The sequence below is a fragment of the Amphibalanus amphitrite genome, unplaced genomic scaffold (genome assembly GCF_019059575.1).
Source record: "Amphibalanus amphitrite isolate SeventyFive unplaced genomic scaffold, NRLGWU_Aamphi_draft 000353F_arrow, whole genome shotgun sequence".
Classification (NCBI taxonomy): Eukaryota; Metazoa; Arthropoda; class Thecostraca; order Balanomorpha; family Balanidae; genus Amphibalanus; species Amphibalanus amphitrite.
This window is the reverse complement of record NW_024881847.1, coordinates 15,378-33,746: the sequence shown is the minus strand read 5'-3', so window position 1 is coordinate 33,746 and position 18,369 is coordinate 15,378. Positions and strand designations below refer to the sequence as shown.

General features: G+C 50.6%; 1 protein-coding gene across 1 annotated transcript in view; it reads right to left on the bottom strand.

Annotated features, from left to right (window-relative positions):
* Positions 1-17,796, bottom strand: part of LOC122389301 (receptor-type tyrosine-protein phosphatase mu-like) — a 119,996-nt gene extending 102,200 nt beyond the window's left edge. The window contains exons 1-7 of the mRNA XM_043381184.1: positions 17,693-17,796; positions 17,241-17,392; positions 16,710-16,841; positions 9,358-9,501; positions 4,662-4,799; positions 4,077-4,277; positions 3,650-3,787 (exon numbers count right to left, since the gene is read on the bottom strand). Of these exons, the coding sequence (XP_043237119.1) occupies positions 3,650-3,787; positions 4,077-4,277; positions 4,662-4,799; positions 9,358-9,501; positions 16,710-16,841; positions 17,241-17,337 (850 nt within the window). The 5' untranslated portion in view covers positions 17,338-17,392; positions 17,693-17,796. The remainder of the gene's footprint in view (positions 1-3,649; positions 3,788-4,076; positions 4,278-4,661; positions 4,800-9,357; positions 9,502-16,709; positions 16,842-17,240; positions 17,393-17,692) is intronic.
* Positions 17,797-18,369: the final 573 nt, after the last annotated feature.

Genomic DNA, 18,369 nt, shown 5'->3' with positions numbered 1-18,369 from the left:
ATTATCAATCTTTCAAGTTTTCCCACAATACCTGTTTTCACGACGGCCATCTGGTAGGTACACACTTGGTACAAATTTGGTCAGATTTGGTGCAGATTTGGTCAAATTAGGTTCAGTGTGTTTCTTCGTAGCGCTCGGCTACCATGCTGCTAAGTGCTTGTATGCCTTCTTTGTCATACTATCAGACATTATCATCGACAAAAACACTGTACTGATGTCATAAAATTAACCCGCGCCCTGCTGGGGTTAATGTAATAATTGAAAGGTGAAGTTTGAACACCCTGTGTTCTTCGCAAATATCTCAAAAAGAAGGAGGCGGGGAGCACCGCCGTTTTTGGCACACCTTATTATACATCAATCCTGCACGTGTTGTAAAAATATCAGACTAAGGTCATTTAAGCTCAGGTCACCAGGTCACTTGAAATGACCTCACCTCATAAAAAAATTCGATGTCTGCCATAGCTACACCGAGTGACTGATCGTTTTGAATTTTCGGTGATTGCTTAGTGCAACAGCATGTACAAAATGTTTATCTCAGAATTTTAAATTCGATGACCTAGGATCAGGCCAATTTTGCGACCTCCCGATTGTAAGAAGTCAATGGGAAAAATTTGAAGACACCTTTTTTGGATGAAAGTCATTATAAACACTCCCGAGCACTGACTTACAACTAACTTAGACACACTAAACATGAAAATGGTATCCGTGACCCCCTGTTTATGCCCCTGAGGTCATCTCAGGTCGAGAATGGTATCTAACAGTTTTTTCGCGAATAACTTTTTATGGAGGCATGCTAGAGCGATGAAAATACCTTGGATGTGTTCAGCTCGACGATACTGATCGACTGATATACAAGTTGACCCTTTCCGGTCAGATCATGACCTTGACCTAAGGTCAAATTTTCAAGTTGACCTTTCAAGGTCAAATTATAGTTCATTCGATGCGTCTTACCAAGAGGAACACGATGCCGGTAAAAGTAAACTCGTGCAAGGCTGAAGTCAAAAGTTATTGCAGAAAAATTGTTTCCCAAAAAAGTCGGCTATTTTGGCAGTTTTTGTCCCCTGCAAGCAAAGCCGTTGGCTTTAGGTCAAATCTGAGATAAATATTCAGAAAGGGCGGTAATAGGAATGTCGAATGCGCTTTTCCGTGGCGCTGCATCTCTATTGGTTCCCGAGCTATGCATTGGCTTCTGGGAAGTTGTCGACATTCGACCTGAAAATCGGCGAAATTTTGCCTTCAACCCAGCCAGCAATTCGCTTGGGCTGAACTGTGGCAAGCGTCGGGCAGCTTGGGCTTAGCTTGGGTTTGCCCACTTTGATCAAAACCAATGTATTTTTTACTAGGGCTGAGCTGGGGCATGCCGCAGCTATGCCCACGTGCGGATAGCAGTAGCTCAGCCCGACATCTGCCCGCGCATCCAAAACAGGCCTAACTTGGGCGGAGCGCGGGCTGATCAAGCTGGCTGTGTCCTTCGGCTAACTGGAGTAAAGCCGGAGCTTAGCCATACTTGTTCGGCTGTTCGCGCATGCGCAGTTCTGCGCCAATCATGTGCAGCGTTTGTGACAGTCTGCGCGCTGTGCGACGAAACGACACACCGGTGTTGGGGCATTTGATGGTTCATGTTTGGGCGCGTGTGACAGCGCGAAGAAGGGATAGTGCTCACTGCTCTTATCAAGTGGACTGGCATGGAGTTTTACGGTAGGTAAGTGTGTTGAATGGTGCGCTTGATCGTATGTAAACGTCATGATTTTGACTGAGTTTGACGCCATCAAACATGAAGCTGAAAAGCTGTTCAGCCTGGCGACTTATACCCTCGCTCAGAAAAGCTGCATTCCGTGCATTTATATCTTTGTGAAATACCAGCACTTCTGACCCAGGAAAATGAAATACAAAACACAAATATTTATCTACTTATCACCGAGCACGCTCATTCTCTGTCCGCATTTAAAATCAAATGAACATTTTATACGGATCAATGAGAAGTGCTTTTACAGTATTAATGCATCAATAAGTTATTTTTCAAGTAAACATGCAATGTAAATTAAACCAATTAATCTCTTTTCAGGTACGTACCATTAGAGCAAATGGTTCCAAAAAATGGAATAGTTATACAAACCAGGACCGAGTGGACGCCGCAGTCACCCTCGCCAAGTGGTTTAGCGGAAACTGCCTGCTTATAATAAAGTAGGTATACCTACATATACGGAAACTGCGCCGAAAGCTGGCCGACCACCTACTGCAGATGTGTGTGTGTGGAGGAGCCAGACGCCGCCAAAGCTCCCATTCACCAGAGTGAAGTTCCTTATAAACGATTGCTTGCTTATTGCTTTATGTCTTATGAGCGATTACTTGCTGTCCTTACTTTATGCTTTCGGTTGAGTGTTTAACCAAGTATTATGAACGGGGAGGGAGGCTAGCGGGCCTTGTGATTGTTTTATAGTTTTGATGGTTTTTTCATGACTCATGCCATATTACTGCTGCAGTTTGCAGTCCACTGTTTCATGTATTTGTGTTTCATTTGACGTGTCTGTAGTCGTTTGAAATATACATTCAATCAAAGTCAACCACTACTTTCCTTTTGCAATGCTCGAGCCTCGATGACCGGTTAACAGAGCATATGAGTGACCGTAACAATTTTAAATATGCATTGCAACCGCACAACCTGCTGAAAGTGCATTGGCTGCTCCTTGCTACTTGATCCAGTGTGAAGCAAAGGCAAGATGAAGTCAAGTCGAGACTTGAGAAAACAGGAGCCGTCACTCGAGCCGAACCCGAGCAAAGCCACAGCAGTTTGCAATGTATAAACCCCATTCACTTCTATGGCCTAAGTCGGGATAGACAGGGCACACAGAGTGGGCTTGCCGGAGTTCAGCCCGCTCGGGCCCAGAGTAATCTTCATTATATAAATGGATTCACTGCTCGGGCTTAAATCGGGCTAACGCCAATCGTCGCTCAACTAGGGCTAAACTACGGCTGTCCGGAGCTCGCAGAGCGGGCATACCTCCGGCAGAGCATGGGATTTAGTCGGCGTTTTTGTGTCATACGCCGACTTAAGCCCAAGCCCTAGCCGACTTTAGCCCGACTAAAAATCTCGGGCAATCCGCACTTGAGCCTGCTTGGGCCCGGAGCAAAATTGCTGGCTGGGAATGACCTCTGCTGGTGACCTGACCTTTGACCTGACCAAGAAAGTGAAAAAAAAAATTATTACGTCACTATTTTTGGCGCTCTTTCGAACGCCACTTTCCGTGTATCGCTAGGTAGCCCAGGAGCCGATTTAGAAGGTGGGTGTTCAAACACCCCCCCCCCCCCAGCAAGGCGTGGAAATCCAGGACCCCCAGCGAGGCGCAGGTTAAACGAACTAGGTCTGCAATTTCAACATGTGTAGAAAAGATGTGTGCGTGATAAAGTGTGTCAAAAATAGCGAATCGCCATTTTTGAGATATTTGCGAAAAAACAAAACAGGGTTACATAAGTTAGTGTACCAGATTTCTGGTACATACACTCCTTTACTTCAAGAATGGCTGCTTCGAGGGGGAACCTAGTCATTTTGTCAATGCCTTCTGAAGTGCAGCTATTATCAAGGTCATGCGACTCTCGTACTTACTTCTGAAGTGCAGCTATTATCAAGCCATGCGGCTCTAGTACTTACTTTGACAGTCGGTGGTGACGTTGACGGTGAGCACCTTGGTGTCGTTGGTGCTGGTGCCGCGTTCTTCATCCGTGATCACCATCCTGACCTGGTACGCTGTCTCGGCTTTGAGCCCACTGGCTGTCAGGGTAACGTTACCTGAAAGCAGCGCGAATATGCGGTCCGGAAAACAGTCATGCCAAACACCTAATTCCCTAGGCTGTTCAGCAACTCCACGCATTGTTGTTGGAACCAGATACAATTATAATTGAACGATCTTTTTGGGTTCACAGCATTGTCAGATCAGAAGCCGGATTAACTAGGGCGATCGACCAGTGTTTTCGGGTAGCTGTTTGGTTATGGGTGTGGTCCATATTTGGACCTGGGGTGACCCAACTAGTCCCTCTTGGCTACTCCCGGTCAGCCGGTGAAGGTACTGACTACTGACCGGTAGCCGGGGACCGCCACTCCGTCTGGCCGTTCGTCCAGACCGCCGCGCTGTCGTCGCTCCTGCGGTACTGGATGGTGTAGCTGTAGGCGCCGGTACCGTACCCGTTATCGTAGTCCTCCCTCCACACCGCATGGGTGATGCTGAGGTCGGTGAAGCCGACATTCACCAGCGCCGGTGGGTCGCGGAACCACGGCGGCACTGGAACGGCAAAGGTGCGGTAAGCTGCTGGAGGAGTGGCGCGCAACAGCAGCTCAACCAATGGAAACATATCTCAGATATTGATGTGATCGTATTGTGAGCTTGGTGCTTCCGAAACATAAAGAAAGACTTTAAGTAAGGAATCACTTCCAGTAAATGATGGTTCAAGAAAAGAAGAATATCTAATTTCATTCAATGAATTAGTTAAACTGTGCGCACAAAGTGACATTTCATTATCATGATCAGGAAGCCTTCAAAACATTTCTGTCAGATCATGGCTCCCACGCTGAACATGCCTCTCCGCTGCTTCCCGTGAAGAACTCACAGTCCAGGGGGAGAACTCACAGTCTAAGGGAGAGCTCACAGTCCCAACTAGGAACTCACAGTCTAGACAGAGCGGCGGCTCGAAGCCGTCCTCACAGCCGCTCTCACACTTGCCACTGGCGCTGTCACAGCTGCTGCCTTCTCGACACCGGCCGCAGCGCGAGTTGCAGTCGGGCCCGTACGTTCCCCTGTGGCAGGCTGCACACGGGGCGGATACCGTCAGGACTGATTAACCCTCGCCCTGGCATGACATTTTTCATCCCGCGGCTTGGCAGGGGGGATTCGATTCGACACCCCCCCCCCCTCCCCGGCCTCGATGCGAACCTCCCCCCCCCCCTGGCGTTTCGGAACTAAGCGTCGTAGCGCTTTGCAACAAAGACCAGTCGATTGTTCCCAACGAGCAATCGCGATTGGTAGTTTTTTATATTGTTCACCCTAGGTCAATGACTCAATATTAACCCGCGAGTTGCTGGGGGGGGGGGGGGGGGCGTTAAACGCCCTTACTTTTTTCGCCGGGCCATAGCATAAAAACGGGGTACCTGTAGGGAATTGATTGAAGTCTATTGTGACAAACTTTAAAAAAATCGGTCGGAAAAAAATTGAGATATCGAGGTTTTAGTGACGTCATGATTTCTGAGTTTTCGACCAAAAACGGCATATGTTCAAAAAATCATATAAAATCACAGAATAGACATACAGACATGCCGTAAAGGGCATTAGACTGCCAATACCATGAACAATCAAATGGCTATCTTCGATTATTGATTATCGTTTCGCATTTGCCAAAATCTTGATCTGAATCTTGGCAATTTCTGGTGACTACTTCACGACCATGATACATACATTTCTTAAATTGAACTTTTTGAGCCAAAAACGTACACATATGATAAAATGAATGTCACCATCGTGTTCTACGCCCCAAATTACCCATAAAACATGTGTCACAGGCTGCGAATATCAGTTTTGATTTTCGGGGATATGTGCCTACCCGGTTGACCTGACCTTGACCCTGACCTATGCTTGACTGACCCCTACATGGGGCTGACACTCTTGTAGGCCTTATATGATGGATTGTGCACCGTTTTGACAGAGTTTATGACGAGAGGCGCTCATTGCGAAGTCCATATGCTACTGAAAGCCCGATTTCAGGTGTTTGACCTGACCTTGACCCGACCTGTGACCTCAAAATTCAACTTAAAAGTACTCATCTGAAGCGTCTCGTCGCGTTCTTTCGTTTGCCGCCTCGTGCGTTTCGCTGCGCCTATTGATTCTCGAGTTATCGGCTGGGGGCGTTTAACGCCCCCCCCCCCCCCCAGCAAACGGTGGGTGGCGAAATACCCCAGCAACTGCCGGGTTAAACACAGAGCAGGTCAAATGTCAACATTTCGGGAAAAGCTATAAGTTTCCAAATAACTTGGCCAATATTGGCGAATTTATTAAAGATAGAGAAATGAAACTTTCACGACCGTGTTTCTGTACGAAATAGCAACAAAATGGTGTATAGTTAACTGCATTTCAGTCATTACTGGCGTGACGTATTCCCCGGGAACACTGGAGGCCACACCGCCGCCGGCGAGAACGGTCCCGAATATCGAGAGCTTTCTAACTAACCGAGTCAACATTAACCTCGTACAGATCAAGGTACAGTTTTGAAGGCGTTTTTGGTAAAAATTGAACCACAGATTCGGATTCAGGACCTTGTACTCTTATATAACCCGCGCCGGACCGGTGCTCCTCGACTTCCGCGCCGGGCCGGGGGGTGTCTGAACAGTGAACACCCCCGTCTAACTCGGCTCCTAGGCCACGTAGCGATACGCGGTAAGTGGAATTCGAAAGAGCGTCAAAAATAATGACGGAAACACTTCAGACTTTTTTTGGGTCAGGTCAAAGGTCAGGTCGCCAGAGGTCATCAAAGGTCAAATGTAGACCATTTCAACAATTTTGGAAACTGCCAACGTCTAACTCGGGAACCAATAGAGCTACAGCGCCGCGGAAAGCGCATTTGATAGCCCTTTTACAGACTTTTCTGTCTAAAGTTCTCAGATTTAACCTCAGGTCAACGGTTTAGCCTACAGAAGGTGAAAACTCTAAAAATAGTTGTTTTCACGAAAAAGGTTTTTCGGTAACAGCATTTGATTCAAGCAAGCCACGACATTACCTTTGCCAGCATCGTGTTCCCATCGTCGAGACGCGTCGAATGAGCTATTCGTTGAACTTGGAAGGTCATTTTGAAAATTTGACCTCAGGCCACGGTCATGACCTGACCGGAAAGGGTCATGTTGTATATCAGTCGATCCCTATCGTTGAGCTGAATACATCTGACGTGTTTTCATCGCTCTAGCTTGTCTTTATCAAAAGTTACATAAAACACTACTGGTGAGTGGTGACCGTTCATGACCTGAGATGACCTCAGGGGCACACAGAGGGGTCACAGGTACCATTTTCCGATCAAATGTGTCATGTTTACCCATGAACCGATGGGCTTAACCCGGCACCGCCTGGGCTATTTCCGTACCCACGACAGCCTGGGGGGTCGGATCCGACCGACCCTGTTATCTCGAGAACCAATGGTCGTATCGAGCCCCGCGAGGCGGCGTTCGAAAGGTCTCTACGAGACCTTCCCAAAGCACTCTTAAGATTTTAAGATTGAGGTCAACTTTCGGGTCAAGGTCAGGTCAAAGGTCAAATTCAGGGGTTTTGCATGATTAGGCTTACGGACAGCGGAATCGATAGCTGCTGCTCGAAACTCACCAAAAATGACCTCAAAGGCCTAGTGAAGGTACCATGAGCGTATAGGGGTCATACTAAGTACGGGTCAAGGTCAGGTCAGGTCACGAAAGGTCACGGTTTTCAATTTTTGCTACATGGGCGTGCGACACATGTTTTATGGCTTATTTTTCACGCCGAATCCGATGGTAATGGTTATATGTGACCCCAAGTCACTGTGCTGGTGATAAGTGTGCATTGAAAGCATAAAGAATCGTTTATACCCTACATAACTAAAGGAGGGCTAAGAAAAAAAGTCAATTTTTCAACTTTTTATTTTTGACATAAAAATATACTTTTCTAGACGAGCTTTGTCCCAGGAATCTAGTGGTGCCATTTGTTTTCACATGCGATGTTCAGAAGTGCCTCTAATTCACGAAAATGCTTATGACGTCACCATGCCCTATGCATGTTGGAGCTATTTTTTACAATTTGGGGGTCAAAAATCAAGATAGAAAGTTGAAATTTGGGGCATCTAATGTTCTAATAGAGCTCTACAACATATATTCCGTTTTTTTTGAAATTCCCAAAATTTTGGATTTTATTAGCTGTTTTCCAAAAAATGTAGTTTTTTGAATTTTTAGGGGTGAAAAACGCATTTTATGGAAAATCCGAGATAGCCATTTTAAAGACCTCGTTGAGCTGCGTCTTTTCATGTCCTTAATTTGCAATTTCCTTTAAACCCTGATATTTGGCGATTTTTTAAACATTTACCACTTTTTGACTAAAAACGCCATGTAGTTACATCACTAAAATCGATATATCTCAAAAAAAAATTGGAAATTTTTTTCTTAAAAATTGCACAGGAGACGTCAAATTGATGGGGAAGAAGGTATGCCAAGTTTCAAGTAGATAGCGAAAGTGGTTCATGAGTTATTCAAGAAAAACGGAGGGGGGGTCGGATCCGACCCCCCCCCCCAGGCGGTCGCGGGTTAAAGCCCATGAACAAGGGCTTAAGGCCGTGTTACACTGCCGAATTTTGGCCACGACCCTGACGCCGAATCACGTCGTGTAGGAAATCGGCGAACAGTTCACCGACAGAGGCGAACAGTTCGCCGACAGAGCCCGATTTGCAGAAAACGGGTGGGGGGCCCCCCTAATCGTGCGCGGGTCGAAGCTGATCCATGATTCGGCGAACATCGCGAATGAATGGCGAATCTGTTGCGAATAGTCGGCGATACCTTGGCAACAAGTCGGCGCACGCAGCGACATGTCGGCGGCAACTCGGCGACTGTTTGGCGATCATGTTCGTTTATTATAAGTTGGGCGAACGGCCACGAAATTTTCATTTTTCATGAAATATTCGTGGCGGTCGTGACGAACCGTAAAAGTCGCGCGGTGGACAACGACTGGTCTGCGAAATGCCAAAACCGTGGAAGAAAGATCCCGAATCTGTCCGCGACATAGGATGACTTGCATATTCGTGCACATTCGTGTACCAAAATTCGGCAGTGTAACAAGGGCTTTAAAGCCTTTGCTACACTGCCGAATTTTGGTACACGAATGTGCACGAATATGTAAGTCATCCTATGTCGCGGACCGATTCGGGATCTTTCTTCCACGGTCTTGGCATTTCGCAGACAAGTCGATGTCCACCGCGCGACTTTTACGGTTCGTCACGACCGCCACGAATATTTCATGAAAAATGAAAATTTCGTGACCTTTCGCCGAACTTATAATAAACGAACATGATCGCCAAACAGTCGCCGAGTCGCCGCCGACATGTCGCTGCGTGCGCCGACTTGTTGCCAAGGTATCGCCGACCATTCGCCACAGATTCGCCATTCATTCGCGATGTTCGCCGAATCATGGATCAGCTTCGACCCGCGCGCGATTAGGGCCCCCCACCTCCACCCGTTTTCTGCAAATCGGGCTCTGTCGGCGAACTGTTCGCCTCTGTCGGCGAACTGTTCGCCGAATACCTACGTCCTACACGACGTGATTCGGCGACAGGGTCGTGGCCAAAATTCGACAGTGTAAAGTCACTCACGCTTGTTGCAGAAGGTATTCTGGAAGCCAGCCGCGCACCCGCAGCCGTATGGTTCTGGCACACATAGCAGTTGTTTGCTGCAGCTACCGTCCGACCCGAAGCACAACGACGAACAGCTTTCCCCGAACCGGCCTCGGTCACAGCCTGAAGGCGCAGAACATTTTCACTGAAGTGTAACGCTCCGTGGGCTAGAGCAGAGGGACATTTTGACATCCGTGGGGTTCAGCGCAGCGTTTAATGTTGACAGAAAACAAAACTGATGCTCGCAATCAGAAAAAAAAGAACGCTACTGCATGGAACTTCGGCGCTTTTCTAGTCTTGTTATTGCTGGCTACTTAATTAAATAAGCTCACAAAAATAATGGTTTTGTGAACGTAACTTGTATTTGCTGTAACGAAATTAAGTTCATGTTACATAAAGAATATTTGATATTGTTATTAATTCTCCATTCTCAACTATATTAATGCTATGCATCATTGCCTTTTTGTCCTACCTGTTCCATTATGAAGGCAAAGTGTTGCCACATGATGCTGCCATATGCTGAGTGCCGCCCGCCCGGTTTGTTAATACAGTCGGAAGCCTGACGCTGGCGTGTGCGGGTCCTGGTCCGCGTGCGGGAGCCGAGCTACCGAGGGTAGCAGCGAACAGAATATGGCGCGGTCGGTGTGAAGTGTGGAACTGTGCGCTCACACCAGTAAATTTTGTGCGTTTCGATCGTTTGTGTGACGGCTCGTCGTAGCCATGAATGATAATGGTGACGCGTCGGACGGTGACCGCGAGGATCGGAAGCCGGCAGAGTTCCAGACGCTTCTCGATCTCGTCTACCGACAGATGGAGGCATCACAGCGCCGAGAAGACCGAGTCGTCGCCCTGCTGGAGCAGATGTCTACGGGATCACATCATCGGCTGGATGGCGGCAGCCCGGCGGCCGCTGCAGCCGGTCCCGGCGCTGGCCTGGGCGCGCCGCCGCGGCTCGCCCCAGCGGTGACCTTGACCGCCCCGGCTGGCGGCGCGCCGGCTGGCGGCGTGCCAGCAGCGGTCGGTGACCCAAGCGACCCCGCCCCAGGTCGGGGGCAAGAGCCGCGCGGCCCAGCTGGCGGGGAGGCCGCGGCCGGGAGCTCGGGTGACCGTGGGCAAGGAGCAGAGGCGAGACCGCGGCCACGGTTGCCAGCGGCGGCGCCGCCGGCGCCGCGGCTCATTTCGTCAGCTTCTCTGAAGGAGTTCGACTCGTGGCGCAGCAAATTTGATGGCTACCGTCTACTAGTGGGCCTAGATGAACACCCGGCAGCGGAACAGCGAGCTGCTCTGTTAGCTCTCATGGACGACGATTGGGCTCGAGTCATCAGGTTCGCCCTGCCTCTGTCGTCAAACGCCACTGTAGACGACATCATCACGAAGATGCAGGAGCATCTGCGACGGCAACGTAACGTTATAATCGATCGTCGGGATTTTAACACAAGAACACAGCAGCCCGGCGAGACGTTTGACGAATTCTTATGTGCTCTGAAGGAGACAGCATCCTTCTGTGATTTCTGCGCTTCCTGCATGGACGATAGGCTGCGAGATCGACTGGTGGTCGGGGTTCGGGATGATAGCGCCCGTCGCCAGATGCTCGAGTCACCCGAGTTGACGTTACAATCAGCAGCTGACATCTGCCGAGCGTGTGAGAACGCTAACGCTAGCACGTCAGCTATCCAGGGAGCAGTGACGTCATCACTAGCCAGGATGTCCCGCTATCAGCAGAACAAGCGGTCTCAGCGGTCAGACGACCAGCGGAGCGGACAGGACCGGACGGACCGGAGTAGACCAGCGGCAAGCGGGAAGTGCACTCGCTGCGGCATGGCAGCCCATCGGGACGGGCAGACGTGCCCGGCGGTCGGTCGCACGTGCCACCGGTGCCACGGGCGAGACCAATTCTCAGCTGTCTGTCGCGCCCAGCCTGATGAACTCCAGAGGCGGAAGAGGAGCGCCAGCCGAAACCGTCGGGAACGCCCAGAGAGCCATCAGCGACGTCATCATGTTCAGTCGCTCGTTCAAGTCGAGCAGGATTCGACGCCGGCGCCATCGCGGGAGGCCAGGCATGTCACCGACATCCGAGTCAGGGGCATAGCAGCTCAGTGTTCTCCTCGGGTCCAGCTGCAGCTCCATCGGCCGGATGGAGGTGGTGCCATACCCACGTACTGGACGCCTGACACTGGAGCTGAGACGTCTGCTGTATCACTCCGATACGCCGAGAAGATGGGTGTCAGAAGAAGCGACCTGAAACCGGTGACAAGCAAGCTTCTCAGCGCGGACAACAGCGAGATGCAATGCCTGGAAACATGCAGCATCACCCTTCAGCTGGGTTGCATTACTCACACTGTCGAAGCTGCGGTCATCAAGATGCTGAATGGTCCGTTACTGTCGTGGCATGACAGCATCCGTCTGGGAATTCTCCCAAAGAATTACCCGCAACAGATTCAGTCTGTGAAGACAGGAGGTCAGCAAGATGATGATGTAGCAGATGGTGAACATGAAGACAGACGAACGGAAGATCATCCGCCGACAAGAGGTGCATCGGCTTCGGCGCCTGCTTCGTCGGGGCTGAGCGTCGAGAAACCAGTCCAAGAACACTCGGTGAAGAGAATGACTCCTCCAAGATGGATCCCGAAGACGGCCGGATCAGCGTCACGCGGGATTCCAACGCTGAGCGAGAGGCAAGCTCACTTCAGCGAGATGAAGTCCGCCTTCCCTCGTGTGTTCGACACGTCAGCTCCTCTGCGAGAGATGTCCGGCGGGCTCATGAAAATAGAGCTAACCGAAGATGCTGTGCCGTTCGCTGTGCGCACTCCCCGCGCTATACCATTCGCCTGGCGCGAAGAAGTACGAGCTCAGCTGGACGAGCTGGTCCAGAAGGGAGTAATCGAGCCTGTCAACCATCCAACTCTCTGGTGCCACCCACTTGTGCCGGTGCCGAAGGTCTCGGAAGACGGTTCAGTGGCGGGCTGCAGGTTGACAGTCGACTTTACGAAGCTCAACAAGTTCGTAAAGCGGCCGGTTCATCCAGTGAGAACCACACATGACGCGGTGGCGTCGATCGATGCAGACGCTCGTTTCTTCACGAAACTGGACGCGAAAGCTGGATATCACTAAGTTCCCATTCGGCAGGAGGATCAGGACCTCACCACGTTCATAACGCCATGGGGGCGTTTTCGGTACCGACGAGCGGCCATGGGGCTGGTGTCCAGCAGCGACATCTACAACCAGAGAGGAGACCAGGTGCTGGGGGACGTGCCGCGCACATGCAAAGTCGTGGACGACGTCCTAGCCTGGGACGCCACTTATGAAGAGCATCTCAAGCATGTGTGGGATATCCTGAAGCGGTGCGATGAGAACGGGATAACACTGAACACGAGCAAGTGCACCTTCGCAGCGGAGTCGGTGAACTTCTGCGGCTTCAGTATCTCCGCTGAGGGGTACAGACCAGACAGAAAGAAGACGGCAGCCGTCTCTGACTTCCCACGGCCGGAGAACGTCACAGACCTAAGGTCCTTTCTGGGTCTGGTGCATCAGATGGGCTCCTTTTCACCAGAGGTAGCCAAAGCTGCTGAACGGCTGCGCCAGCTTCTGAGTCCCAAGAACACATGGCTGTGGACAGAAGTGCACATGAAGGCATTTCACGACGTGAAGGAAGCGCTGGTCAGGCCACCAATCCTGAGCTTCTTCAACCCGAAGAGGAGGACGGTCCTGGAGACAGATGCGGCGCGGCTGAAGGGATTGGGCTTCAGTCTGCGGCAGCAAGACGAGGATGGAAGGTGGCATCTGATTCAGTGCGGATCCAGGTTTTTGACGGACACTGAAACCCGATACGCTGTCATCGAGGTCGAGATGCTGGCCATCGTGTGGGCTGCCAGGAAGTGCAACACCTACTTGCAAGGCATGCAACAGTTCGAGGTTGCCACAGATCACAGGCCCCTCGTACCGATTCTCAACACGAAGAGTCTGCAGGACATCGCCAACCCACGTCTTCAGCGACTTCGAGGAAGTCTTGCGCCCTACAACTTCGTGGCAGTCTGGCGCCAGGGGAAGCTTCACGCTATACCAGACGCTCTGTCAAGGTACCCTGTGGAGGCGCCTTCTGAGGACGACAAGAAGGAGGAACGTGAGCTGGCTTCACACAGCTCTGAGGTCATCCGCGCGATAACCAGTGTCGAAGTGGACGGGACGGACGTCTCACCGTTCGAAGATGCGACGCTGACAGCGGTGCGGTCAGCTACGGAGCGGGATCCGGAGTTGCTGGAGCTGAGGGCAGCTGTGCTGGACGGCTTCCCTGAGCACATGTCGCAGTTGCAGCCACTTCTTCATCCCTACTGGAACATGCGCGATCGGCTAGCAGTGGACAACAATCTCGTCATTTGTGGGCAGCGAGTTGTCGTACCCAGCAGCCTCCGCCGTAACGTTCTAGAGAGACTGCATGCTAGTCATCAAGGAGAAGACAGGACCAAAAGACGAGCCAGACAAGTGGTGTACTGGCCAGGTATCGACAACGACATCTCGAACATGGTGAAGAGCTGCAAGGAGTGCCAGCTACATCTGCCCAGACAGCAGAAAGAACCGATTATACAGCTACCTCAACCGACTAGAGTCTTTGAAGTCGTGTCAGCCGATTTCTTCGAGTACGCAGCACACACATACCTGGTGTATGTAGACAGACTCTCCGGGTGGCCGTGGGTGTGCCACATGGGAAGATCGGCGTCAGCCCATCAACTGACTACCAGTCTGCGCAAGGCCTTCGCGTCTACCGGAGTTCCGTGCCTGCTACTCACTGACGGTGGACCTCAGTTCACGGCGAAGAAGACCCGGGAATTCCTGGACAAGTGGGGTGTTCGTCAGCAGTTCTCGTCACCTCACTATCCACAGGCCAACGGACATGCGGAGGCGGCAGTAAAAGCTGTCAAACGGCTGGTCAAGAAGGTGACTGTCGGAGGCGATCTCGACACAGACGCCTTCGCCGAGGGACTACTGGAGCTGCGGAACGCTCCAAGAGCAGACGGGAGATCGCCGGCTCAGATTCTCCTCGGTCACCCGCTAAGATCGAGGATTCCGGCTCATCAGCGTTCGTTCGCCAAGTGCTGGCTGGAACGTGCCGATGAGGTCGACAGACAAGTCACAGAACAGAGACGCAAGGAGGCGGAGCGCTACAACTCCTCTGCGCGCTCACATCGCCCTCTACAGCTGGGACAGCATGTGCTGATGCAAGATCACCGCACGGGCCTGTGGGACTGCACAGGCATCATCAGTGGCATCAGCAAGGAGCGACGCAGTTTCCTGGTGCGCACGCCATCCGGGCGCATATACTGGCGCAACAGACGTTTCCTGCGCCCGCTGCGCCCGCTCGTCACCGCCAACGGCGGGCCGGCGCGCGCGGCGCTGGAGGTTCCAGCACAGGATCCCACCGCGGCTCTGGCAGGAGCCGCCGCTGGGACGCCGACGGCCGCGACAGAAGCAGAGCAGTCAACGTCATCGGCTATGACGTCACGACAGCCGCCACGTCGACAGCCACATCAACAGCGGCCAAGAACGCCGGCTGCTGATACTCGCCGAGCGCCGGAGGGGGGTGACGGTGACGGAGACCGCGCGGTGACGGTGACGGAGACCGCGCGTCGGTCGCCGAGAGCTGATCCGCCGATTCGTCGCAGTGGTCGTAACCGTCGCGAGCCGGTCAGGTTACAGGTAGGGGAGAGTGGGGTAATTTGGCCGGTGGTGTAAATTGGCCGCCCCCACCTGTACGAAAGCTGATAAAAGTGAATGAAATGACTTAAGTCTCTATTCATTTGTAATCGGTAGAACTAACTCGAGGACAAATGTCAAAACTTTCCCCCTGTTAGTTTTATTCAAAATTAATAAAACGTGAATTTCGTTAGAAAATGGTAACTTTTACTTCCGTTTAAAAATTTGTATAACATGTAGTATTTCGGCTCTAAACAAATTCCAACATTATAGCGCCATTCTTGAGGGTGTTCAGCGGTTCCAAGAGCAATTTCATCTAGTTCTGTACAGCCATGACAACTTTATAGACAAAAATTTTCAGAATGGCAATGTGGGGTAATTTGGCCGGGACTAGCGGGGCAACTTGGCCGGTGCGCTCAGAGTCACTATGCTTGGGACGGCCGAGTTGTCATGGTCAATTATACCATAAAGGACATAATTCATGACCAACTCTGACTACCTTGATGCCATATTTCCTATTGGACAGCTGTAAGGGCATGTGACGTCATCAAAGGTTACCTAACGCTTTTTTGCTAATAAATACATACAGAAAAAAGATACAGCCGCGCAAATGGTCTCATTGTGTTCAGCTCGTCAAGGCGCATCGAATGATATACATAATGACCTTGAACTCACGTAACCTTGAGGTCAAGCGACCTGAGGTAACGTGACCTGAAGCCAACCTTTGACCTTGACCTCTCGAGGTCAACACATACATGTTTCGATGCGGAATGACGAGAGAATTACGATGGTACTTTTAGTTTTGACCTAGCTTGATTACTTCAAAAGCTATTCGAAAAAAACTGTCATCGCATCTAGAGCCGCTATTTTGACTATTTTCGACCCCTGTGACGGCTGAGTCAACCTCCAAAATGCTTCAAATGCGTCGTAGGATACGCGTCATTGCTGAATGTGAAGCTGACTCGCCTATAACAAAAATCATGGCCTCAAACTAACACCGGCCAAATTGCCCCACACCCCCGGCCAAATAACCCTGCTAGTGGGGCAATTTGGCCGCTTTGCAGACCTTTGTAATACGTCACAATTTCAATATAAATAGTTACTCTATCATTTCAAGTTTACTGTCCAGTAAAGTAAAATGTATGCCACACCTGTACGCGTTGAGAAAATTCAGAAATGTGTTGTCAATTTTTAGTTACATCGTTTTCTAAAAAAAGCGGCCAAATTACCCCACTCTCCCCTACGGTGGGGACCGTGCATAAGCTATGAGTGATTTAGTTTGGAGTGTATTGGATACGCGCGAAGATGCTCGTAGATATTTAGTGGATTTGCGGGTGTGAGACGCGCGTGTCAGTCAGATATCCCAGGAGGAGATGTTTATTTGTTGTATCATGGCTTGTTGCAAATAGGTTTGTTAACCCGGGGGGAGGTGTTCCATTATGAAGGCAAAGTGTTGCCACATGATGCTGCCATATGCTGAGTGCCGCCCGCCCGGTTTGTTAATACAGTCGGAAGCCTGACGCTGGCGTGTGCGGGTCCTGGTCCGCGTACGGGAGCCGAGCTACCGAGGGTAGCAGCGAACAGAATACTACCGACCTGAGCTGTGTCAACTTAAACTAAAAAAGTGACGGGGTGAAACTCACTGATCTGGCAGCGGTCGCCGTAGAAGCCGGGCGGACAGACGCACTGACCGGTCACGTCGTGGCACTGGCCGCCGTGAAGACAGTAGGGACAGCGGTCCCGACAGTCGGGCCCAAACCGGCCCGCCGGGCAGTCTGCAGGCAAACATACCCCGAGTGTGACCGTCGCAGGACCCAACTCAGCTGCTGAGGGACGCAAGGTCCCAAGTTCCCAAGCGGACACATCCGTGGTTCTCATGACGTTTCTAACATGTGCGTTTTTCATGGACCATCAACACGTAACCATTTGGGAGAGGGCAAAAACCTTCCGTGTTTTTTTTTTTGCAGATAACTAAAAAAATCAGCTACGAATTTTGAGTCTGGTGTGCTCAAGGGGCCCAAGGGGACCAAGCCGGCACCTTATTCAAAAGACTGTCAAATGTCAATGAATATAAGGGGAAGGTGCATCAACCATTTTTAGTTGAGATTGTTGGCTGGACATACAATAGTTGAATTTAGATCATGCATTCAACAGCGCACACACGCAGTGCTTACCTCTCACAAGAACGGAGAACGAAGACCTGCCTTTATCGGACCCTCCGCTCCGCGCTTCGTAAACTCCAGAGTCTGCTGGTTCGGCGTTCTCAATCATGCAGCTTAAGCTGCCGCGGGGGCTGCGTGACTTTTGGGTGATCCTTTGGGTTGGGCTGGGGACAAGTAGTTAAATATAGCAAGGTATGATGCAAGACATGTGTACTCACCTACAATAGCAGCACCACCCTCCAGAGCTTGTCGTTATTAGCCTTTGGGTTTGTAAATAAATATAAAAACAATTTGCAAAAGAATAGAGAAAACACCTGGCATAACAAAACAAGCAAAAGTTAGGCCCTATTTTCAGCTCAATTGTTGCAGGAAACGCACAGAATAGATAGTAACTACCTGGTGACTGAAGCGAAAATTATGCATAAAGCACAAAGGAACAGGAGCACGACTAATTGTTTACTCACCTTCCGTCCTTAAGCCAAACGATGTTTGAAGTTACTGTGGAGTCCACTCTGATATCTATTCCGTCACCACGACTGGCACGATACGTGAGACGAGTAGGCAAGTAGAATGCTGAAATAAGTATGTTTTCAGTCTTAACCCGGCACCGCCTGGGCTACTTCCGTACCCACGACAGCCTGGGGGGGGGGGGGTCGGATCCGACCCCCACCCCTGTTATCTCGAGAACCAATGGTCGCATCGAGCCCCGCGAGGCGGCGTTCGAAAGGTCTCTACGAGACCTTCCCAAAGCACTCTTAAGATTTTAAGATTGAGGTCAACTTTCGGGTCAAGGTCAGGTCAAATGTCAAATTCTGGGGTTTTGCATGATTAGGCTTACGGACAGCGGAATCGATAGCTGCTGCTCGAAACTCTCCAAAAATGACATCAAAGGCCTAGTGAAGGTACCATGTGCGTATAGGGGTCATACTAAGTACGGGTCAAGGTCAGGTCAGGTCACGAAAGGTCACGGTTTTCACTTTCTGCTACATGGGCGTGCGACACATGTTTTATGGCTTATTTTTCACGCCGAATCCGATGGTAACGGTTATATGTGACCCCAAGTCACTGTGCTGGTGATAAGTGTGCATTGAAAGCATAAAAAATCGTTTATACCATACATAACTAAACGAGGGCTGAGAAA